This window comes from Catharus ustulatus, unplaced genomic scaffold, assembly GCF_009819885.2.
Source record: "Catharus ustulatus isolate bCatUst1 unplaced genomic scaffold, bCatUst1.pri.v2 scaffold_62_arrow_ctg1, whole genome shotgun sequence".
Taxonomy (NCBI): domain Eukaryota; kingdom Metazoa; phylum Chordata; class Aves; order Passeriformes; family Turdidae; genus Catharus; species Catharus ustulatus.
This window is the reverse complement of record NW_024879540.1, coordinates 271,037-295,648: the sequence shown is the minus strand read 5'-3', so window position 1 is coordinate 295,648 and position 24,612 is coordinate 271,037. Positions and strand designations below refer to the sequence as shown.

The following is a 24,612-nucleotide window of genomic DNA, read 5'->3' as shown; positions in this document are numbered from 1 at the left end:
TTTGGATTTTTTGGGGGGGTTAAAGGGGATTTGGGGGGGTTTAATGTGGATTTGGCTGGGTTTAAAGGGGATTTTGGGGGGATTGAGGGGGATTTTTGGGGGATTTAAAGGGGATTTTTTGGGGGTTTTGTGGGGGTTTAAAGGGGATTTTGGGGTGATTTTGGGGGATTTTGGGAGCAATTTTGGGGTGAATTTTGGGGTGGATTTGGGGAAGTGGGGTTGTTTGAGGGGGATTTTCAGCGAATTTTTGGAGGGATTTTGGGGGGATTTGGGGGAATTTTTGGGGTGAATTTTGGGGGGATTTTGGGGTGAATTTTGGGGGGATTTTGGGGTGAATTTTGGAGGGAATTTTGGGGGGATTTGAGGGAAGTTTGGGGGGATTTTGGGACAATTTTGAGATGGATTTTAGGGTGGTTTAAGGGATTTTGGGGGGAGTTCTGGGGTGGATTTTGGGGTGATTTGAGAAGAATTTGGGGGGATTTTGGAGAGAATTAAGGGGGATTTTGGGGAATTTTGGAGTTTGAGAGGGGTTTTCAGTGATTTTTTGGGGGGATTTTGGGGACAATTTTGGGGTGAATTTTGGGGACAATTTTGGGGTGAATTTTGGGGTGATTTGAGAGGAATTTTAGGAAATTTTGGAGTTGCTTAAGGGGAATTTTCAGTGAAGTTTTGGGGGGATTTTGGGGAATTTTGGGGGGATTTGGGGGAATTTTGAGGTAAATTTTGGGGATTTGGGGAGCAATTTTGGGGTGAATTTTGGGGATTTTGGGGAGGTTTAAATGGGATTTTGGGGGGATTTTTTGGACTCAGGATAATTTTGGGAACTCAGGGTGATTTTGGCAGGGTCCCTGAGATTTTGGAGTGCCCCAAACAGGCAAGGAGAAGAAGAAGAAGAATTTTGGGGTGAATTTGGGGAATTTTGTGGTTGTTTAAGGGGAATTTTCAGTGAATTTTTGGGGGGATTTTGGGGAATTTTGGGACAATTTTGGGGGGAACTTTTGGGGGCATTTAAGGGGAATTTTAGGGTGATTTTGGGGTGAATTTTGGGGTGATTTGAGAGAAATTTTGGGAATTTTAGAGTTGTTTGAGGGGGATTTTCAGTGAATGTTTGGGGGGATTTTGGTGTGAATTTTGGGGGGATTTGAGGGAAAATTGGGGTGGATTTTGGAGAGAATTAAGGGAGATTTTGGGGTGGTTTGAGGGGAATTTTCAGTGAATTTTTGGGGAGGATTTTGGGGCAATTTTGGGGTGAATTTTGGGGGGATTTGAGGGAAATTTGGGGGAATTTTTGGGGGAGTTTTGGGGAGTTTTAGGGGAATTTTGAAGTGGATTTTGGGGATTTTAGGGGGAATTTTGGAGTGAATTTTGGGGTGATTTGAGAGGAATTTTGGCGAGAATTAAGGGGGATTTTGGGGTTCTTTGAGGGGGATTTTCAGTGAATTTTTGGGGGGATTTTGGGGAATTTTGGGACAATTTTGGGGTTAATTTTGGGTGAATTTTGGTGGATTTGGGCTACTTTAAATGGGATTTTTGAGGGATTTTTTGGGCTCAGGATAATTTTGGGAACTCAGGATGATTTTGGGGGGATCTCTGACATTTTTGGGGTCCCCAAACAGGGAAGGAGAAGAAGCCCCCCCTGCTGGAGGGACCACCCCTGTGGCTGAAGCCGCGCAGTGTCCGCGAGCTCTCGGTGGAACAGCAGCTCTGCTACAGGGAGATCACCGAGGCCTGTGTGGGGTCCTGCGAGGCCAAATGGGCTGTAAGTCACCCTAAAAATATCTTAAAAACTCCCCAAAATCCTGCGGGGGTCATAGCCAAAAAATCCTTAAAAAATGCTTTAAAAATCCCATAAAAATCCCACAAAAATAAAAAAAATCAGCACAAAATCGGCTCAAAATCACCCAAAAAATGTATCAAAATCATCTAGAATCGCCCAAAAAAAATCCCAGAGTCACCCCAAAATTCTGCAGGGGTCACAGCCCCAAAATCACCCCAAAATAAAAAAAAAAAAAATCCCACAAAAATCCCCAAAAAATGAAAAAAATTGGCACAAAAATCACCCCAAAATCACCCAAAAATCCCCAAAAATTCCCAGAGTCACTCCAAAATCCTGCAGGGGCCACAGTGCCAAAATCACCCCAAAATCCTAAAAAAATCCCATAAAAACCCCACAAAATCAGCCCCAAATCTGCCCCTACAAGGAGATCATCGAGGCCTGCGTGGGGTCCTGTGAGACCAAACGGGCTGAGAGTCACCCAAAAAATATCCTAAAATCATACAAGGGTCACAGACCCAAAATCCTAAAAAAATCCCATAAAAATCCCAAAAGTATAAAAAAAATTGGCACAAAATCGGCCTAAAAATCACCCCAAAATCACCCAAAAATCCTAAAAAAATCACCCCAAAATCCAAAAAAATTCGCCAAAAATATCCAATAAAAATCCCGTGAAATCGGCCCTAAAATACCTCAAAATCATCCAGAATCACTCCAAAAAAATCCTAAAAAAATCCCAAAAAATCTCCAAATTCTGCAGGGGTCACAGCCTCAAAATCACTGCAAAAGCTGCAAAAATCCCTACAAAAATCCCATAAAAATCAAAAAAATCGGCACAAAATCGACGCAAAAAGGCCTCAAAATCATCCAGAATCGCCTCCAAAAAATCCCAAAGTCACCCCAAAATCCAGCAGGGGTCACAGCCCCAAAATCACCCAAAAAAACCCATAAAAATAAAAAAAAAATTCAAACAATCAGCACAAAATCACCTCAAAAATGCCTCAAAATCATCCAAAATCACCCCCAAAAAATCCTAAAGTCACCTCAAAATCCGGCAGGGGTCACAGCCCCAAAATCACCCCAAAATCCTAAAAAAAATCCCAAAAAAATCCCATAAAAAAAAAAATCGGCAAAAAATCGACCCAAAATCATCCAGAATTGCCCCAAAAAAATCCCAAAAAAATCCCAAAGTCACCCCAAAATCCTGCAGGGGTCACAGCCCCAAAATCACCCCAAAAACTGCAAAAAATAAAAAAAAAAATCCAAAAAATCGGCATAAAATCATCCAAAATCATATCAAAAATGCCTCAAAGTCATCCAGAATCACCCCCAAAAAAATCCCCGAAAAATCCCATAAAAATCCAACAAAAATGTCACAAAATCCTAGAAATATGTCCAAAAATTTCCATAAAATGAACACAAAATCCCACAAAAATCCCAAAAACTCCCCACAAAAGTCCCACAAAAATAAAAAAAAAAGTCTCAAAAAAATCCCTCAAAAATCCCTTAAAATCCCGTAAAAATACAAAAAATCAGCAAAAAAATCACCCCCAAATCATCCAGAATCACCCCCAAAAAAATCTCAAAAAATCCCAAAGTCACCCAAAAATCCTACAGGGGTCTCAGCCCCAAAATCACCCCAAAAACTGCAAAAAAATCCCATAAAAATCCCAAAAATTCCCAAAAAAACCCCACAAAATCAGCTCCAAATCTACCCCTAGAAGGAGATCACTGAGGCCTGTGTGGGGTCCTGCGAGGCCAGACGGGCTGGGAGTGACGCTAAAAATATCCTAAAAACATCCCAAAAATACCACAAAAACATCCTAAAATCCTGCAGGGATCACTGCCGATAATCACCCCAAAATCGTAAAAAAATCCCATAAAAATAAAAAAAAATCGGCACAAAATTGGCTCAAAAATCACCCAAAACCCCCATGAAAATCCCATAAAAATCCCACAAAAATCCCAAAAAATCCCATAAAAATCCCACAAAAACCCCATAAAAATCCCACAAAAATCCCAAAAAATCCCAAAATCCCAAAAAATTCCCCTAAAAATCCAATAAAAATCCCATTAAATCAGCCCTAAAATGCCTCAAAATCGTCCAGAATCACCCCAAAAAAATCCCCCAAAAAATTCAAAAAAATCCCCAAGTCCTGCAGGAGTCACAGCCCCAAAATCACCCCAAAAGCTGCAAAAATCCCCACAAAAATCCCATAAAAATAAAAAAAAAATCGGCACAAAATCGGACCAAAAAGGCCTCAAAATCATCCAGAATCGCCCCCAAAAAATCCCCAAAAAATCCCAAAGTCACCCCAAAATCCTGCAGGGGTCAAAACCCCAAAATCACCCCAAAATCCTAAAAAATAAAAAAAAAGAAGTCCCATAAAAATCTAAAAAATCGGAACAAAATGGGCTCAAAATCATCCCGAAAACGCCTCAAAATCATCCAGAATCACCCATAAAAATCCCATAAAAATCTCACATATATTCCAGAGTCACCCCAAAATCCTGCAGGGATCACAGATCCAAAATCCTACGAAAATTCCTCAAAAATCCCCAAAAAATTCCTAAAGAATCCCCTAAAAATCCTCAATGTCCCCAAATGTCCCCAATGTCCCTAATGTCCCCAAATGTCCCCAGTGTCCCCAATGTCCCCACAGGAGGCTCTCCAGAGCATCGCCACCGACCCCGGGCTGTACCAGATGCTACCGCGCTTCAGCACCTTCATCTCCGAGGTGGTGAGGGACCCAAAATCCCCCAAATTAACCCCAAAATCCTGGGAATTCCTCCCAAAATCCTGGGAATTTGCCCCAAAATCCTGACCCCAAAATCCTGGGAATTCCTCCCAAAATCCTGGGAATTCACTCCAAAATCCTGACCCCAAAATCCTGGGAATTCACCCCAAAATCCTGACCCCAAAATCCTGGGAATTCCCCCCAAAATCCTGGGAATTCACCCCAAATTCTGACCCCAAAATCCTGGGAATTCCCCCCAAAATTTAGGGGATGTCCCCAAGTGTCCCCTCAGTGTCCCCACCTGTTCCCAGCTGTCCCCAGATGTCCCCTCGTGTCGCCACCTGTCCCCTCAGTGTCCCCAGATGCATCCCCACCTGTCCCCTCAGTGTCCCCTCCTGTCCCCAGGTGTGTCCCCTCAGTGTCCCCTCCTGTCCCCAGGTGCGCGTCAACGTGGTTTAGAACAACCTGGCACTGCTGATTTATGTGATGGGGATGGTGAAGGCTCTGATGGACAACCCGACCCTGTACCTGGAGAAATGCGTGAGTGTCACCTGAGTGTCCCCTGTCACCTGTGTCACCTGTGTGTCACCTCTGTGTCATCTGTGTCACCTGAGTGTCACCTGTGTCACCTCCCTGTCACCTGTGTGAAACCTGTGTCACACTTTCAGCTGCCAGCTGATGGCGCTGCTGGGCTGGGTGGGGACACTGCCAGCAGGTGGGTGTCACCTGTGTGAGCTCAGTATCACCTGTGTGTCACTAATGTCACCTGTGTGTCACCTCAATGTCACCAATTGTTGCAGGACGACGCGGGAGACGAGTCCCAGGCTATCATGGTCAACAAGTCTCAACTTTATTATAATGCTGTTGTCCTCTTATACAGTAAATAATCAAGCTCATGCATATTGCAAAACCATAGCTTATGATTGGTACAGCTATTTATCAGCCCTTTGACGCATGTCGGAAGCCTTGCTGTTAAGCTGTTTCTCTTCGTGTACTTTTCCCATAACATGCTGTTATACTCCCTTGTTATTGTTCCTCTTCAAACCCCGCAAGGGTACCCTGCCCTTGTCCTAACCTTTGCTCATACAGCCTGATATTATCCCCGTGTCCTTTGTCTCTCAACCACTGCTCAGGGAGACTATCCACACTTCCCCCGTTTTCTTTATGCGCTAGCAGAGCGGTAGCTGTGCTGTCCAGGATCATTCTATTTAGGGCCTTTCTAAGGCATGCGCAAAAGCAAGGCACAAGCAGTACAAGTGCAAAAAGAACTATCCCTATAGTGATCAGGTGTTGAAGGAGGGAAGTCAACCAAGGTCCGAGACCTAGACCCCTTAGCCAGTCATTGAGCCCAAACCCTGTGTTTTCTTGTAAGTGTGACGTTAGAGTAGCCAACTTATCTAACTGGGCATGTATCGACACAGAGTGATCTGACAAGTTCATACAGCACATCCCCTCAAAATCTTGACACCCGTGGCCCTGAGCCAGTAGGAGAAAGTCTATGGCGGCCCTGTTCTGTAATGTGGCATGACGGATTGAGTCTACATCTGTCAGGCCAGATAGAGCGGTTGACGTTGCGTTAGTCTGTTTCGCCAACCAGCAGCCCAATTTATTCAAGGTTTTCAAGGCATGTGCAGTGCCTATCCCTGGTACTAGGGATCCCAGGACCCTCTCCCCTGGTGACCAGAATTGAGCCTGATCATCACACTCAGGTTGGAAAGCACGCACCATCCTTCTGGCTCGCTTATGTTTCTTATATCGTTGGATAATCATAGATGCATTTGGTGACAATAGGGTTAGTCTCCCTAGAGTACATGGGCCACCTTCTAACCTCGAGGGTATCCCAGGCCAAGCTCGATCTCCACAAATCAAAAATGTTCCTTGAGGTAACTGTATGGGCGTGTTGGAGGATTTTGAGACATTTGGACTCGTGTAATTGCACCACATGGACGCGTTCTGGTACATTTTAAGACTCGAATTGACATTAATTGGTAGCAATTGCTTCTTTCCGAGCCCTCGGTAGACACTAGTCCAATTGAATCGAACACAGAAATCGGCCCTTACCGTACCCAAAATTTCTAGCTCTTGTGGTTCCAGGGCTGCCCGTGGGAAATATGGGACCACCTGATCCCATCGGTCGGTGTACGACCGCGACTCATTGGCCTAGCAGAAAAATGCTGCTTCGGTAGGGCAAGGTAGGTTGTCTAAGGGCAACCCCACCAAACAGGTAGAAAATAGGTTGCCAGGTGAGGACAAGGACAGACAAATAGCCTCTTGGCCTGTTCGATTGGCTAATGTCACCCAGACGTTGTCCTTCGGTTGTGCTGGGGCCCAAGTGTCGATTCTGGGCTAGGGTGACTACTCTTTCCAGTATAAGGAGTATCATGGCACTTACAGGGCTCATATTGATAATTTGAACAGGGCTTTTACTAGTTCTGGATTCCTGTCAGGGAGGGTCTCTAGCTCCTGGGGGTTTGGCCTGTATGAGGGTACCTCACAACAGAAGGCAAGAATCTGACTAGCTCTACTTTGTTTTATGTGTTTCACTGTGTGCTGGACCGCCCACTTGACTCGTAACCTGTTCCAGTCCTCTCTGTTCTCAAAAAGCAACAGGGCTTCCCTAAGGGAATGAGTCTCTGTTAATTGCTGGGTGTCTCTCTGCCACGATTCTGTCTGCTTATGGAACGCGCACGTGTGACAAAGCAAAAGCGTAGAACCCCACTGTGACCTTACTACCTTCCTCCCGCAACCCCCACAAATCATTAACACCAGCGCCCTACCACCACAACGCTTGCCCTGGCATGATAGACATTTTAACGTGTCTAGTGTCCAATGCTCACGTTCACACCTATCCAAAATAGCATCGAAGTGATACTCAGGATTTTGTCAGTCCCAGTTCAATGGCCTCTTGGATAGACTCTGTAGCTCCTCCACACAGTGCTGGAGACACAGTTTATTCCGCAGAAGGTTCAGTTCCGGGTTGGCAGTGCTTGCCGGGAACATTAGCTGGTCGAGCCCACTGGGAAGGGACCCACAGGGTACCTGAGGGGGTGGAAACACATAAGTAGCCTCTGCCCCAGTATAGTACCTTAGCTGGTGCCTGCCATACCCCCGTTTTGGGGTCCCTATACCTAACCCATACTTCCTCCGTGGGGGCCTCCCTATTTATGCCGGCTTGGTGACGGATGGCTGACGGCTCCTTCTGTTCCCCAAACACACACAAGTAGTTGATGACATACAACACCTTGGCGAGTTTTGTATGGATATCGCTTTGTTCCTCCATCTTACTAATATATCGCTTCAGCATGCCATGGGCTCTTTCTATAACCGCCTGCCCTGTGGGGGAATGTGGGATCCCTGTTATATACTTGACTCCCCACGTATCTAGGAACCTGTTTACTTTACCGCCCACATAAGCAGGGCCATTGTCTGTCTTTATTGGCCTGGGGACCCCCATTAAGGCAAAACAGCTAGTGAGATGTCTTATGACGTAGAGGGCTTTTTCCCCTGCTTGAGCAGTCGCCCACATAAACCCACTAAAGGTGTCAATGGTAACGTGCACCCATCGCAATCTGCCAAAGCTTGCCACATGTGTGACGTCCATCTGCCAGATCTCGTTTGATTTAAGACCCCTGGGATTCACTCCAAGTCCTAAACCCAGACCCCCATTATGTTGACTACATACAGGACAGGCCCTCACTATCGCTTGCGCATCTGTCATTTTTATATTGAACTGTCTGACTAGGCCTTTCACGTTATGATGGAACAGTCCATGAGCCTCTCTAGCTGAGGCTAGGCTGGTAGCAACTTGTTCTACACTAGCCATAACAAGCCTGTCTGCCCGCGCATTTCCTTCCCCTAGCCCGACCTCCCATTTGTGACTTCTAATATGGATGACAGAGTATGGATTTGTTCTGTCCTTGATAGCGCGCTTCAATTGTAAGAACAAATCGAGCAAGCGCTTGTTTTCCACCTCCTTAATGGAGGCGTCTTCAATTCTGGCTACAAATCCAACTACATACAAGGAGTCTGAGATTAAATTCACAGGCTCCCATATGTTAGACATAACCCATACTGCAGCAAGCAATTCCAGGGTCTGGAGGCTATCATCAGGGTGAGCCTCTAGTATTTGTTGATGCCATTTGCCCCTGACTTTCCACACCACAGCAGCTCGACGGCTACGCTTTCCCGCATCAGTGAATGCTGTTATTGCTCTGGCAATGGGCTTTTCTCTCCTCAGCGGCCTCACGATCCAGTTCCACTCCCCTATCCACTGTAATGCTTTTGGCGCCACAGCAACAGTGGCTCCTGAAGTGAGTAGCGCGTCGGCCAACTCTGCTGAGTTTATTAGATACCAGTCCAAAGTATCCCGTTCCATGGGGAGGTGTATCGTCGCAGGCTCCATGCCGCTGATTTCCACTGTCCGTATGCGACCCTTCTTGATCAATGATGCCAGTTGTAAAAGTTTTGGTGATATTGTTCGTCTCTGCTGAAGAGGCGGGGTCAGCCATTCTAATACCTGTATCTCCCCCGTTTTCTTTACTGTTTGCACTATGGCGCCTAGCAAATGCTGTTGTGATGCCCAAAGCATGAGGCTGAGGGGAACTGTAGAATCCCATCGAGCCACAAAACCAGTAGCAATGCGGTGCAGTATCTTGTCTAGGCTCTGCCGCTGGTGGTCATCGAGCGCTACGGGCGTACAGGGGTCAGTCCCTTTGAGTAGGGGGCGCAGGTCACTCAGCAGATCATTGGGTATTCCTACCACTGGTTTAAGCCACTGGAGATCGCCGAGAAGTTTCTGAGCTTCATGTAGGGTGGAAATCTCTGTTGCAATGTCCAATTTCTGAGGCGTAATCCTCTGGTCTGTGATGGTCCACCCAAGGTATCTCCACGGTGCCGATCTTTGTACCTTTTCAGGGGCCACAACTAGCGAAAATTCTGCCAGCATCCGGATGATGAAATCGATCTGCGTTTGTGTGAACTGCTCTTTCTGCGCGAGAAGGATATCATCCATGTAATGGTATATAATAGTGTGCGGCATTTGTCGGCGTAATGGTTGTAAAGCCACATCGACGTATAGCTGGCAGAGTGTGGGGGAATTGTGCATACCCTGGGGCAACACAGTCCATTCAAATCATTTATCCGGTTCACCTCGATTCAAGGCAGGCAGGGTGAATGCAAATCTCTTTGTATCACTAGGATGTAAGGCTATTGTAAAGAAACAGTCCTTTAAATCAATTACCAGCAAAGTCCACCGCTCGGGAAGCATGGCGGGGTTCGGTAACCCTGGCTGCAACGCCCCCATGGGTTCCATTTGCGCATTAACGGCCTGAAGATCATGCAGAAGCCGAAACTTTCCTGACTTTTTCTTGATGACGAAGATGGGTGTGTTCCATGGGCTGGTTGACAGTTTTAAATGTCCTTGCCGAAACTGTTCCTCCACCAGCAGGTGAGCTTGTTGGAGGTTTTCCCGCTTTAGTGGCCATTGCTTAACCATCATGGGGGATTCAGATTTCCACGTGAGTGGTAGCGGGAAGTCCCAAGCAATGGCATTCACGTTAAAGGGTGGTCATTTGTGAGGACTAAACCCAATTGAGACAGTACGTCACGCCCAAGGAGGCACTGCACCGTTGGTGGTAGGGGTGCAATGGAGAACGTGATGGGAACAGTCTTACCCTCTACCTCCAGCTGCGCCACGGGGGTACGGCGAGCTAAGGTCATGCTACCTATGCCAGTGACAGTTGTAGCAGAAGGGAGCGTAGGCCACTCGGTTGGCCAGTGTTCAGGCGCTAAGATAGAGGTGTCTGCTCCCGTATCCAAAAGTCCGGATACAGTGATACTTTCCCCTTGAAGCGTGATCTTACAAGTCTTTCGGGGCCGCGATGTAAGATCCAGTGTAAGGAGAACCAAACCTCCGGTAGATCCAAAACCTTTATCCTGGCGTGGTTGTTGATCGAGGGGAGCGATACCCTTAGTCAGTTGAGGGAGTGGGATAATCTGAGCAATGCGCTGGCCCTTGGTTATTGTAAATGGTGGAAAGAGGGTATACGCCATTATCATAAGTTCCCCTGTATAATCAGAGTCAATTACCCCGGGCAGCACGAACAAACCCTGCATGCTGGCCGATGACTGTCCAAGCAGCAGTCCGCCAGCAGGCTGTTCCCCAACAATGATTGGTCCGTAAAGTCCCGTGGGTATTTTAACAGGGTGGTCGTTAAACAAGGTGACGTCTACTGCGGCTACCAGGTCCAGGCCGAGGCTCCCTGCGGTGGCTGGCTGCAGTGATCGCATGTTGACGTGACAGCTGCAACTTGTGTCCCCGCGCGGCCGCTGTTCGCGCTGCTCTTGCCGTTTCCCGACTTCCTTCGGCAGGCACTTGTGTTGTGGGTATTCGATTGACACTTTCCACACCACACTCCAGTTGCTTCGCAGTTACGACGTGTATGGCCAAAGTTGCCACACCGGAAGCATTTCATGCGGCCTTCATTGGTTGGTCGGGAGCGGGGCCTGCCGTAGCCGCTTGGAGAGGTGCAAGGGCAGCTAACACCTGACTCTGAGCTGCTTTGGTCTGTTCTTGAAGAGCTTCAGCTTGCGCTTTCATCCCTTCTCCTAATTTATCTAACGCACTAGGTAGAAATGCTTGCGGCCCTACAGGCAGTGAGGATGCCTTTTCTAGCAAATCAGCTATAGACCAATCCCCAGACATGGTACTAATGAGAGAGCGTGTGTGGGCATTGCCATTCTGCAGTACACACTGCTTCAATGACCCTTCTTGCATAAATTCCTGTACTCCTGCCCTTGTTATGGCCTCCATCACCTTATCCACAAACGACCCCAACGGCTCCTCTCTTCCCTGTTTTATCACCATATATATAGGCAACCCCCCTGGGGCCTTAACCTTATCCATAGCCCGTCTGGCCACAGCCATCACCTCCCTACAGCGTTCTGGCCCCATCAGAGCCTGAGCCTCTACCCGAGCATATGCGCTTAAACCCAATAGTTCATCAAGGGTTATGCCATGAAGGGGGTCACAGGGCCACGTGGAGTGGTCATCGATTTTATAGCTTCCTGCTGCCAATGGGCTTCAAACAATAATTTCTGGTGTGCTGAGAACATCAATCTAGCTATGCCTTTGATGTCAGTGGGCAATAGCACAAATGCAGAGAACATATAATCCAGCATCTGCCTTGCTGGCTCACTGGCCACCCCGTAGTTCCCTACGGTAGAACGGAACTGAGCAAGCAACTTCCAATCCAATGATGTAATGTTAGCCTGCAGTCCGCTCACAGCCTGAGTGAAAGTCACAGGGAACACCAACATATCTCTAGCTGCCTCCACCATGTCCTCATCCCCCTTATCCATGGCCTCCCGGGCAAGCATGTTCCACATCTGTTGCTGTTCCCTGGCCGCAGTCCCTCCCAAATCGGATTCGTCATCCGGGGGTGGAGCCAACGGCCCCGGAGGCGGCAGCGGAGGCGGATTGAGGAAGGGGTTCTCGCCCCGAGGTTGGGCGGGTGGATTAAGCCGCTCCGCCCCACCCCGAGGCTGGGCGGGCGGATTAAGCCGCTCCGTCCCGCCCCGAGGCTGGGCGGGCGGATCAAGCCGCTCTGTCATTTCCTCCTCAGGGGGCGCAGAAGGCATAGTAGAAGGCAGGGTAACGGAACTAAACATGGGGGGGTTTGTCGCACCCCAGTCTATACCATAGTCCTTGTTCTTTTCCTGTGCACTACGTGCCCCTTCTGCAGCCCTTTTCTCAGCCTGCATCATGAGTAGCTCATTATGCACAACCTTCCATAGCTTCCCGTACTTTTTTGCTGGCTTATCGTCCTCAAGGGTTAACTCCCACAACTTATCCCCATACCTCCGCCACTCAGCCAGCGTCTGCACCGAGTGGGGGTTCACAAAAAACCCATAGGATACTGTGTGCTGTAGCAAAGCAGGAAGGTCTTTACTCAAATCTATTCCCTTGACCTGCCTATGTTTCAAAGTGGCTGTTAATAACTCATATGCTGCTTGCCTGTCCATACTTACGTTAGCGCTATTGCAGCCTCTCCAAGTCTCGGCGGCACGTATTGGCGAGACCCACCGCTGTAGCATCCCGGGCACGGGGCCCCGCTTGCCCTTCTGCTGTCCCTCTGCGTGCAGGACCCGAACCCAACGCGTCGTCAGTACTCCGCACGGCTGCCCACGTCCTCCCCCGGTTCCGAAAAGGGCGAGGCACGTCGGGGGTCACCAATTGTTGCAGGATGACGCGGGAGACAAGTCTCAAGCTATCATGGTCAACAAGTCTCAACTTTATTATAATGCTGTTGTCCTCTTATACAGTAAATAATCAAGCTCATGCATATTGCAAAACCATAGCTTATGATTGGTACAGCTATTTATCAGCCCTTTGACGCATGTCGGAAGCCTTGCTGTTAAGCTGTTTCTCTTCGTGTACTTTTCCCATAACATGCTGTTATACTCCCTTGTTATTGTTCCTCTTCAAACCCCGCAAGGGTACCCTGCCCTTGTCCCAACCTTTGCTCATACTTTAACCAGCCTGATATTATCCCCGTGTCCTTTGTCTCTCAACCACTGCTCAGGGAGACTATCCACACCTGTGTGTCACCTGTGTCACCTGTGTGAGCTCAATGTCACCTGTGTCACACCTGGGCCTTGGGGACACCTTCAGCCTCGGGGTGTGCAATGGCTGCCAGCTGATGGCGCTGCTGGGCTGGGTGGGGACACTGCCACCAGGTGAGTGTCACCTGTGTCACCTGACTGTCACCTGTGTCACCTGTGTGTGACCTGTGTGAGCTCAGTGTCACCTGAGTGTTACTTGTGTCACCTGAGTATTGTTAATGTCACTTGTATCACCTGAGTGTCACCTGTGTGTCACCTGAGTGTCACCTGTGTCACTTGTGTGAGCTCAGAGTCACTTGTGTCACCTGTGTGTCACCTGAATGTCATTAATGTCACCTGTGTCACCTGAGTGCCACCTGTGTCACACCTCGGTGTCACCAAAAGTGTCCCCAACTTTGTCCCTTTGGGATTTACCTTTCGTGGCTGTCCCTGGGCTGTCCCCTCCCCAGTGACACTGAGGTGACACTCTGGTGATGCTGTGGTGACACTGAGGTGACCCTGGTGACAATGAGGTGACACTGTGGTGTCACTGGTGACATTCCCGTGTCACAGGTGATGTCCCCGCGGGCCCGGCCGGGGCAGTGGCGTCCCTGGGGATGTCTCCTCACTATCCCCTGGCTGGCCCCTGGCTGTCCCCTGGCTGTCCCCTCCCCCTGGTGACACCCCGTTGTCCCTGAGGTGACCCTGGTGCCACCCTGATGTCACAGGCGATGTCCCTGCGGGCCCGGCCAGGGTGGTGGCATCCCTGGGATTGTCCCCTCGCTGTCCCCTGGCTGTCCCCTCCCCTGATTACACCCTGATGACACTGAGGTGACACTGAGGTAACCCTGGTGCCACTCCCGTGTCACAGGCACTGTCCCCGTGGGCCGGCCGGGGCGGTGGCATCCCTGGGGGTGTCCCCTGGCTGTCCCCTCCCCTGGTGAGACTCTGGTGTCCATGAGGTGACACTGAGGTGACACTGGTGCCACTCCCGTGTCGCAGATGTCCCCACGGGCCTGGCCGGGGCGGTGGCCCTGGAGCGGAACCTCTCGGGTCGCTTCGAGTCGCGATTCGTGACCGTGCGGGTGGAGCCAGGCCCGGCGCTGATGCTGCGGGGCATGGAGGGGGTGCGGCTCGGGGTCTGGGTGGCGCACGGGGAAGGTACTGGGCAAACTGGGAGGGACTAGGAGGGACTGGGAGGGACTGGGAGTGCTGAGGAATGAGGGATACTGGTTGTACTGGGAGCACTGGGAGCACTTGGGGATGGAGAGGGCGCGGCTCGGGGTCTGGGTGGTGCATGGGGAAGGTACTGGGCAAACTGGGAATACTGGGAGAGACTGGGAGGGGCTGGGAGGGACTGGGAGTGCTGGGGAATGAGGGATACTGGTTATACTGGGAGCACTGGTTATAGTAGGAGGGACTGGGGGATGGAGGGGGCGCAGCTCGGGGGTCTCGGTGGCGCACGGGGAAGATACTGGGCAAACGGGATACTGGGAGGGGCTGGGCAGGGCTGGGAGTGATGGGGAATGAGGGATACTGGGAGCACTGGGGCATGGAGGGAGCGCAGCTTGGGGTCTGGGTGGTGCATGGGAAAGGTACTGGGCAAACTGGGAGCACAGGTTATACTGGGAGGGGCTGGGAGCACTGGGAGTGCTGGGGAATGAAGGATACTGGGGATACTGGGAGCACTGGGGCATGGAGGGGGCACGGCTCGGGGTCTGGAGGATGCACAGGGAAGGTACTGGCGATACTGGGAGCACTGGGAGGGGATGGGATGGGCTGGGAGCACTGGGAGTGATAGGGAATGAGGGATACTGGTTATACTGAGAGCACTGGGAGGGCCTGGGGAGCACTGGGTATGATGGGGAATGAGGGATACTGGTGATACTGGGAGCACTGGTTATACTGGGAGGGACTGGGGAGCATTGGGAGTGATGGGGGATGAGGGATACTGGGAGCACTAGTTATACTGGAAGGTACTGGTGGAACTGGGCTAGAAGCTGTCTCAAGCCGGTATCTAACTGATCTGTAACTGGTTTACCCAGTCTCTAACTGGTGTAACTGGTTAACCAGTCCCTAACTGCTCCCTAACTGGTGTAACTGGTTTAACCAGTGCCTAACTGGTCTGTAACTCGTTTAACCAGTCCCTAACTAGTCCCTAATCGGTCTCTAACTGGTTTAATTGTTCTAACCAGTCCCTGACCAGTCTGTAACTGGTCTAACCAGTCCCACCAGTCCCTGACCAGTCTGTAACTGGTCTAACCAGTCTCACCAGTCCATGACCAGTCAGTTACTGGTCTAACCAGTGTAACCAGTCCCTGATCAGTCAGTAATAGGTCTAATCAGTCCCTGACCAGTCTGTAACTGGCCTAACCAGTCTCACCAGTCCCTGACCAATTTGTAACTGGTCTAACCAGTCCCTGACTGGTCTGTAACTGGTCTAACCAGTCTCACCAGTCCCTGACTGCTCTGTCACTGGTCTAACCAGTCCCTGACCAGTCAGTAACTGGTCTAACCAGTCTCACCAGTCTCTGACCAGTCTGTAACTGGTCTAACCAGTCCCACCAGTCCCTGACCGGTCTGTAACTGGTCTAACCAGTCTTACCAGTCCATGACCAGTCAGTTACTGGTTTAACCAGTCTAACCAGTCCCTGACCAGTCAGTAATAGGTCTAATCAGTCCCTGACCAATCTGTAACTGGTCTAACCAGTCTCACCAGTCCCTGACCGCTCTGTCACTGGTCTAACCAGTCCCTGACTAGTCAGTAACTGGTCTAACTGGTCTCACCAGTCCCTGACCAGCCTTAACTGGTTTAATTGGTCTAACCAGTCCCTGACCGGTCTGTAACTGGTCTAACCAGTCTCACCAGTCCCTGACCAGTCAGTAACTGGTCTAACCAGTCCCATCAGTCCCTGACCAGTCAGTAACTGGTCTAACCGGTCCCACCAGTCCCTGACCAGCCTATAACTGGTTTAATTGGTCTAACCAGTCCCTGACCGGTCTGTAACTGGTCTAACCTGTCCCACCAGTCCCTGACTGGTCTGTAACTGGTGTAACGAGTCTAACCAGTCTCATCAGTCCATGACCGGTCAGTAACTGGTCTAACCAGTCCCACCGGTTGCTGACCCCTCTGTCCCTGGTCTCCCAGGCTGGTTCCAGTTCCGCCCACCCTCACTGCTGACGCGCAGTGTCCAGTCCGGCCTGGCCGCGCTGCGCTACGTCGATGACTGCGGCGTCCCCACTGAGTGCTACCCCATGAACCCCAATGGCTCCAGCCGGGGCGTGACCGCGCTGGTGACCTGCGGCCAGCACCTGGTGGCCATGCCGCACCCCAAGTGGTCAGTGCGCGCCTGGCAGTGCCCCTGGGCCGGCCGGAGCGCGGCCACGGCCGGACGCAGCAAGGCCGGGCACAGGCCCTGGCTCAGAATGTTCCAGAATGCCATGGAGTGGTGTCTGCAGTGGTCGGAGGGGGAGAAGCGACCACTGAGTGACCAATGAGTGACCAGTGAGTGACCAACTGACCAACCCAAGGACACCCCTCTGTGACATTGACCACTGAGTGACTAATGAGTGACCAGTGAGTGACCACCCCCTGGGGACACTGACCCTTCCTAGGGGACACTGACCACCACTGACCACTGAGTGATCAATGAGTGACCACCCCCTGGGGACACTGACCCTTCCTTGGGGACACTGACCCCTCCTTGGGGACACTGACCACCACTGACCAATGAGTGACCACCCCTGGGGACACTGACCCTTCCATGGGGACACTGACCCCTCCTTGGGGACACTGACCCTTCCTTGGGGACACTGACCACCACTGACCCCTTGACCCCCCAGTGACCAAGTGGCCACCTCCAGGAGGAGGCGGGGCCTGTAATTACTAATAAAGTGCTCTTAATTAATTGATTAATTCATGACTGATGGCTCATTAATGAATGACATCATTGGGGGAAGCAGGGGGGATGCTCCCAGTAACCAATCCCAGTCCCTCCCAGTTCCCTCCCAGTTCATCCCAGTACCTCCCAGTCCATCTCAGTCCATCCCAGTCCCTCTCAGTTCCATCCCAGTCCCTCCCAGTTCATCCCAGTCCCCCCCAGTCCATCCCAGTTCCCTCCCAGTCCATCCCAGTTCCCTCCCAGTCTCTCCCAGTCCATCCCAGTCTCTCCCAGTTCCACCCCAGTACATCCCAGTCCATCCCAGTATCCCCAGTCTCCACCAGCAGTGCCTGAACCAGGGCCTGGAGTGGCTGCGGCACCTTCTGGTGGCGGTGACCGGGAGCAGGTGAGGACATGTCCCAACTATCGTAATAGGATATGATGACAGGGGCCGGGATATCACAATAGAGAACCGGATATTGTGAGAGGGGCCAGGATATTGCAATAGGGGCCCAGACATCACGATAGGGGGCCTGGATATCACGATAGGGGCTGGGATATCATGATAGGGGACTGGATATTGTGAGAGGGGCTGGAATATCATGATAGGGGCCTGGATATCATGATAGGAGCTGGGATATCGCCATAGGGGTTGGGATATCATGATAGGGACTGGGATATTGTGATAGCGCCCGGGATATCACAATAGGGGCTGGGATATTGCAATAAGGGTTCAGATATTGCAATAGGGGCCCCGATATTGTGATAGGGGCTAGGGTATCATGATAGCAGCCCGGGTATCGTGATGAGGGCTGGAATATGACATAGGGGACCTGATATTGTGATATCCCGGTCCCTATCACAATATCTGGACCCCTATCGTGATATCCCAGCCCCTATTGCAATATCCCAGTCACTATCATGATATCTAGGCCCCTATCATGATACCCCAGCCCCTATCATGATATCCAGGACCCTATTGCAATGTCCCAGCCACTATCACGATATCCAGGCCCCTATTGTGATATCTTGGCCTCTATCAAGATATCCCAGCTCCTATCATGATACCCCAGCCCCTATCATGATATCCAGGACCCTATCGTGATATCCCAGCCACTATCACAATATCCAGGCCCCTATTGTGATATCTGGGCCTCTATCAAGATATCCCAGCTCCTATCATGATACCCCAGCCCCTATTGTGATATCCAGGCTCCTATTGTGATACCCCAGCCCCTATCACAATATCCAGGCCCCCATGGCAATATTCAGGCCCCTATCGCGATATCCCAACCCCTATCACAATATCCAATCGCTCCTCGGTTCTGTGGGAGCCCAGGACATCCCTGTGGCTGCCCTGGACTGGTTCGAGACCCTGGCAGGGGGCTCAGGAGCCCTGGCACAGAGCCCAAAAATCCTGGGAAAAATTTCCACCTTTGGATGAAGAGTCACAAAAAATAAGTAGAATATAAGTTAGTTTATCACGAGGTGAAAAAAAAGATTTTTAAGATTTTTAGAATAGGGATCCAGGATCAAGATGGAGGAATTTGGGCGTGTTCTGTCCTTCTTCCTCCTTCTTCCTGGCATCCATCTTCTGGGTGATGTTGGCATTTTTGGATTGGTTTAGGGTAGAACCAGACTGTACAATATAAGTGATAGGTGTTGGAAGATAACTGTAAATAATGTTTATGTAGTTTTGTCCTAGTTTAAAGGGACAGTATTGCCAGGAAAAGGAAATTCAGGAACTCTCAGGCAAAAAAGGTATGGGTTGGGAATAACAGTTCTTTACTGATATATTTACTAGACAAACAAAAACAGCATCAGCTATATGAAAGAGAACAAAAAAAAAACCCAGTGACAGAACAGAACGAAACAGTCTCAGTCCCTTTTTCCAGTCACCAATGCCCCTCCTCGTCCGCACAGTCTGATGGAGCAGGGCAGGGCAGCCTCTCAGTCGCGGCTCATGCAGGAGCAGGGGAGCGAGGCGGCAGCTCTGTCCCAGGTGGGAGAAGGGAAGAACTTGCTCACCGTGGGTGTCCAGTGGGTTCTCGGCGTTGTTTCTCAGAAGCAGGAAGCTTTTGCAGTCCGAGTCCAGCGGGGAAGAAACACGGAGAAGAAACAACCTCTCTCCTCCGCCGGTGAGCTGCGAGTGTCCTCCTACTCGCCGAAGGACAAAAGCAGGACTCCACCTTTCCCTAATGGAGCCATCGGGCTGGGGCTGGTCCAGCCGTTCCTTTGTCTTCAGCTCTTAACGGCTAATAGGGGAACCACCCCGGCTAGCTTAACATAATAATGGGAAAAATTTCTAAACCTTGACAGCCCACAACAAGTTTAGAGTATAAAAAGATAAAAGTGTACCTTGGACTGATCTGCTGAACGGCTCACAGGGGTCAGGGAAAGAACTTCTTAGATAAGATAAAATAAAGAACCTCTGGGAACTACAGAAGATGACTCCTGATTCCTTCTTTGGTGCTCAGGCTGAAACAGAAATTTTAAAATATACACGTGGTCGTCTCGAACTCCTGAGACTCCACCGACAATACTGAAAATTATTGAAATTGGACCATACTTAATTAGAAAAACCGGCCAACAACAATATTGTTTAATTTGGCATAGTTTTTCAAACAAGACAAATTGTCAATAATTGTTTTAAGTAATGAATAATAATGAATAATGACCAGTGTTGTGGGAAAAAGGATTGGGAATTTTGAATAGCATTGATTCAGCAATACTGATGGATAAATTGGCTATAACATTTCCTTAGCCCTTAGTTGTGTCCAGGCTCAATTGTGGATGCAATCAGTTGTTGCCTCTATTGTAAGAGAAGGTGAGGAAGGCACTTTTCCTACTGAAATTTGGAGAATAATCTGGGATAGTGACACTAACTTTGAAAAAGAATTCCAATCCTAGTGGAACCTGCTGAATTTTACCTACAACCCCAGCACAAACACAGCCGCAGCCTTTGCACTGACAATACGCAACACTTCAGTGCATTCAACATTCCCTATCATTGCTTTAGGGCTGAATCATGACAGAGTTTTCTCTATCTTTTTGAGCATAGAGAATGGGCCCGTCAAATTGGTGGGAAGTGGCAAACTGTTAATTTGGAAACTTGCATTGTCCGGGAACAACGAAAGTTTAGCTGTGAAAGTAACGCAATCAAAGCTCAAGATATTTGCTTAGACACGGAACAGAATGATTGCAACTTGAAAATCATCCAAACAAAATTCCTGAAACAGTACTGGTATATATATTTAGGCAATGGGTGCGCATGCTTAATAACTGCTTGAAATAGTTTTTTGTTGTTTTTTTTTTTTTATATTTTTTCTTTTTTGTAGAATAATTAGCACTGAGTACAGCATTATTCAAATCTTTGTGTCTGTAACTTTACTAAAATTGCAAGATGTGATTTATCCTTTCGCAGAACCTGTTACTTTTCATTACCTTTTAACGATATGATTTAAGATAAAATGTGATATTGATGAAAATTGCTTTTTTTTGTTTGTGCTGCCTTTTTTAATAGTAATTAAAACTGATTATTTTTGATTGTCTTATATTTTGAATATTAATTTAAAATTGCTTCGTTTAGTCATATTATATTTTGAATATTGATTAAAATTGATTATTTTAGTTGCATCGTGGTTTTTATTGAAATTGATTATTTTCTTTGTAATCAGAAATTGATTGTTTCTAGGTAATGAAATTGAAAATTGATTATTTTTTGGTTTCTTTTTCACTTTTTTCTTTTCCTTATCTTTTTCCTACTCTTCTATTCTGTCCACCTTCCTGTCTCTGTTTTTTTCTGGGATATGCTGCCAACTTGCACAAGTCCTGAAGACTTCGGAACAGCACCACAAAGGAGCGCTCTGACAATGATTGTGAGTCACGGGGTGGTGTAAGGGTCAGTCCGAAGATTGCCTGATCTGCCTCACAATCATCGTCAGAGACTGAGACCCTGAGACCCTTGAGACCCCTGGACCCCACCTCTCACTCTGGGCAGGAGTTCTGGTCTGGCCAAGGTGGATGCTTGCCAAGGGACTGTGTCGGGTTTGTGCTGTACTGTCACGGTACAATGGACTCGGGCAGGTACGGGGCTAGAACAGCCGTACTTTCTGCACCTGATTCTTGAAGCCATGGTCCTCTGAACACAATAGTCCATAAATCTCCCCACCTTTTGGCCAGCAGCCACTCACCTTGAAATGGACTATAAAATTATTACTCTCTGAAGAGACCTTTGAGACTTCTTTCTCCTCCCGGATAGAAGACATGGACAGATGATCCAAGGACATCCCATGTGTTGGTAGCTATTCCCTCTATTCTCTCTCTCTCTCTGTCTTTCTCTCTGCCTCTCTGTCCCTCTCTTCGTCACCTTTTTATCTCTCTCTTTCTGACCATTACCCCAAATCTGAATTTTTGGCCCTCAATAAACTGCTTTGCTGCTTGCTGCTGAAAGAACCTTAGTCTCTTGCTGTTGTCTTTTGTACCCTGTGCTCGAACGAACCATCACGACCCCCGCTCAGGTTGTGCGGACTGTGACACCCTCTAAAAATAGTGAGGAAGAAGAACTCTCCCCACAGGGTCCTGTAGCATCAAGGACCTGAAAAAAAATGAGGGAGGCCATACAAGCCCCTCTAAGGGAAACAGCCACCTGTGTTAGTCAGAACCCCCTTTACTGCCTGGGATTTAGAATCCTGGGAAAAGATTGCTAAAAATTATTGGGTTGACCCACTAAGTGTTGCTAAAAGGATGAAATTTATGGTTAAACAACATAGGCCTGATTGGGCTGACATTCAGACACTACTTGACTCCTTAAGAGAATCAGAGAAGCAGATGGTTTTAAAGGTAGCTAAAGATCTGGCTGAGGATGATTGTATAATAACACAAGATGATGTTAAGGATGTATTTCCCCTTCAGGACCCAGGTTGGAATGCCAATAGGCCAGAGGGAAGAGCCCGGCTGACAAAATACCAGGAATTAATAGTAAAGGGACTGGAAAGGACAATTCCCAGAACTATAAACTGGTCAGCCTTGTTTGCTATTAAACAGAATCCCTCTCAAAATCCTCTGAATTTCTAGATCAGTTGCGAGAGGCAATGCACTGACACACCACCCTGGATCCTGAATGTGATGAGGGAATACAACAGTTGGTAAACTTGTTTTTAGGGCAATCTGCAAGGGACATCAGGTGAAAGCTCCAGAAGATGTGGGCCCCAGCAAGTCGGAACTGAGAGACTTTGCTGGATGAGGCATGGAGAGTTTTCAGCAATCGAGAAGAGGGGTGTAAACCAGGGACAAAGAAACTAGTAGCAACAATACAAGAAAATGTAAAAGGGAAACATCAGCAAGGTCCCCCAAAACAAGGACCACCCCGACTGGAAAAACCAATGTACATTCTGTAAGAAATTCGGACACTGGAAAAAACAGTGTCCAGAACTAAGAAGAGGTGACGAACAGAGAAAAGGTGACCAGAAAGGGGAGGGGGTGGTGGCTCACATAAAGGAGAACTGAAGGGGACCGGAGGGCCCTACCCTAGAGGACCCTCTGATTATGGTCAAACTAGGGAACAATGAGAAAAAAGTGAAATTTTTAGTAGACACGAGGGCAGCATATTCAGTGTTAAACAAGGCTCTGATACCATAACAAATGATTATGTTGTAGTAAAGGGAGTAACTGGTCAATCTGAAAAAGCATATTTTTGTAAACCATTAAAGTATAAATTGGGGAAACTGTGGGGAATTCATCGATTTTTGTATATGCCTAAAGCTCCATCTGCACTTTTGGGCAGGGATCTGCTAGAGCAGCTGGAAGCAAAAATAATAGTTAAAAATGGCGAAATTAGTTTGGAGGTAAAAGATGAACAATATGTGCAACTGTTAAGCTTAATGCTAATAAGTAAAAGAATTGAAGTGGAAAATGAAGAAGAAATTATTAAGAAAATAATAGATCAGGTGTTCCCTGGGGTGTGGGTCTCTAATATACCAGGGAGAGCAAAGAATGCTCTACCAGCACAAATCCAGCTCAAAGAAGGAAAACAATCGGTAAGGATCAAAAAATATCCCTCGAAAAGGGAAGTCAGAAATGGAATTAGACCAATCACTGAGAACTTTTTGCAAATAGGACTATTAAAAGAGTGTCAAACTGATTTTAATACTCCTATTTTGCCTGTGAAAAAGCCCGATGGATCATACAGGTTAGTACATAATGTAAGAGCTGTTAATAAGATAACTGAAGATTTATACCCAGTAGTTGCCAACCCCTACACCTTGTTAACTTGTCAAACCCCCCAAAATCCTGGGGTGTCAATCCCCCCAAGCCCCAAATTTTAGGATCAAACCTCCCCCATCCCCAAACTTTGGGGTCAAACCGACCAAACCCCAAACTCCCCCCAGAAACCACTCCAGCCCTGGGGGGCACAGCAGGGTTCATTTGGGGTTGATTTGGGATTTATTTGGGGTAGGGGCAGCTCCAGATGCAATGTCTGCAGAGACCCTGGGTACAATGCTTGGGAAAAACCTCAAAAACCCCTGGGGAACCCTAAAAACACCTGGGAAACCCTAAAAAGGGGATTTGGGGTGAAAAAAGGAGATTTTGGGTTGAAAGGAGGATTTGGGATGGAAAAATGAGATCTTGGGATGGAAAAGGAGAATTAGAGGAGGAAAAGAGGATTTAGGGTGGGGATTGCAGATCTGAGGTTAGGATATAGGTTGGGAAAATGGAACTTGGGGTTGAAAAAGAAGATTTGGGGTGGTAAAAGGGAGATTTTTGGGTCTAAAAAGGACATTTGGGGCACATAAAGAAAGATTTTGAGGTTGGAAAAAGGAGGATTTGAGAAAAAAAATGATTTGGGATAAAAAAGGAGGACAAAATCAACCCCAAAGTCAGTAAAAATCAGCCCCAAATCAGCCCCAAGTCACACCTGAACATCGCCCCAAAATCTCACAAAAAATTCCCAAAAATCTGCAAAAATCCTGCCCCAAATCCCCTGGGGTTTGAGGCCATTCCGGGGAAATCCTGGGATTTGGGGCCATTCCAGGGAGTGGGAACATGCCTGGAGGGAGGGATGTGACCCCATTAACCCCATCAATCCTCCACTAACCCCATCAATCCTCCACTAACCCCATGAATCCCACAAATTCCCCATAACTCACAGGCTGTGGGGTGGGCATGGGGCCCATGCCAGGATTTAGGGCCATTCCTGGGGGTGGGATCATGTCAGGGGGGAGGATGTGACCCCATCAACCCCATCAATCCCCTATAACTCACAGGCTGTGGGGTGGGCATGGGGCCCATGCCAGGATTTAGGGCTATTCCTGGCGGTGGGATCATGTCCGGGGTGGGGTATAACCCCATTAACCCCATCAATCCCCTATAACTCACAGGCTGTGGGGTGGGCATGGGGGCCATGCTGGTGCGGGGCCATTCCCGGGGGTTGGGATGTGACCCCATTAACCCCATCAATCCCTCACTAACCCCACAAATCCCACAAATCCCCCATAACTCACGGTCTATGGGGTGGGCATGGGGGCCATTCCGGGATTTGGGGCCATTCCAGGGTTTGGGGCCATTCCCAGGCTGGGATCGTGCCCAGGTGCAGATGTCGGGTGGTTCCTCCCCAGGT

The 24,612-nt window shown here is 48.7% G+C and overlaps 1 protein-coding gene and 1 long non-coding RNA gene across 12 annotated transcripts in view; one reads left to right on the top strand and one right to left on the bottom strand.

Annotated features, from left to right (window-relative positions):
* The window catches only part of LOC117011481 (phosphoribosylformylglycinamidine synthase-like), a 25,277-nt gene extending 4,101 nt beyond the window's left edge, over positions 1-21,176 (top strand). For 2 of the 11 annotated variants that reach the window (XM_033086887.2, XM_033086890.1), the window contains 4 exons: positions 1,617-1,759; positions 4,951-5,052; positions 14,116-14,274; positions 16,262-16,814. In XM_033086887.2, the coding sequence (XP_032942778.1) occupies positions 1,617-1,759; positions 4,951-5,052; positions 14,116-14,274; positions 16,262-16,611 (754 nt within the window). In that variant the 3' untranslated portion in view covers positions 16,612-16,814. Of the gene's footprint in view, positions 1-1,616; positions 1,760-4,417; positions 4,516-4,950; positions 5,053-5,312; positions 5,538-9,426; positions 9,530-12,556; positions 13,249-14,115; positions 14,275-16,261; positions 16,815-20,823 lie in introns of those variants that run through there. The other 9 variants (XR_004420981.1, XR_004420980.2, XR_004420982.1 and 6 more) reach the window with 9 other exon arrangements.
* Positions 18,940-24,612, bottom strand: LOC117011487. Its single transcript, XR_004420987.1, has 3 exons — positions 24,497-24,612; positions 19,353-19,472; positions 18,940-19,274 (listed from the first exon to the last, which is right to left on the bottom strand). It is a non-coding gene; the product is annotated as an uncharacterized LOC117011487 (long non-coding RNA).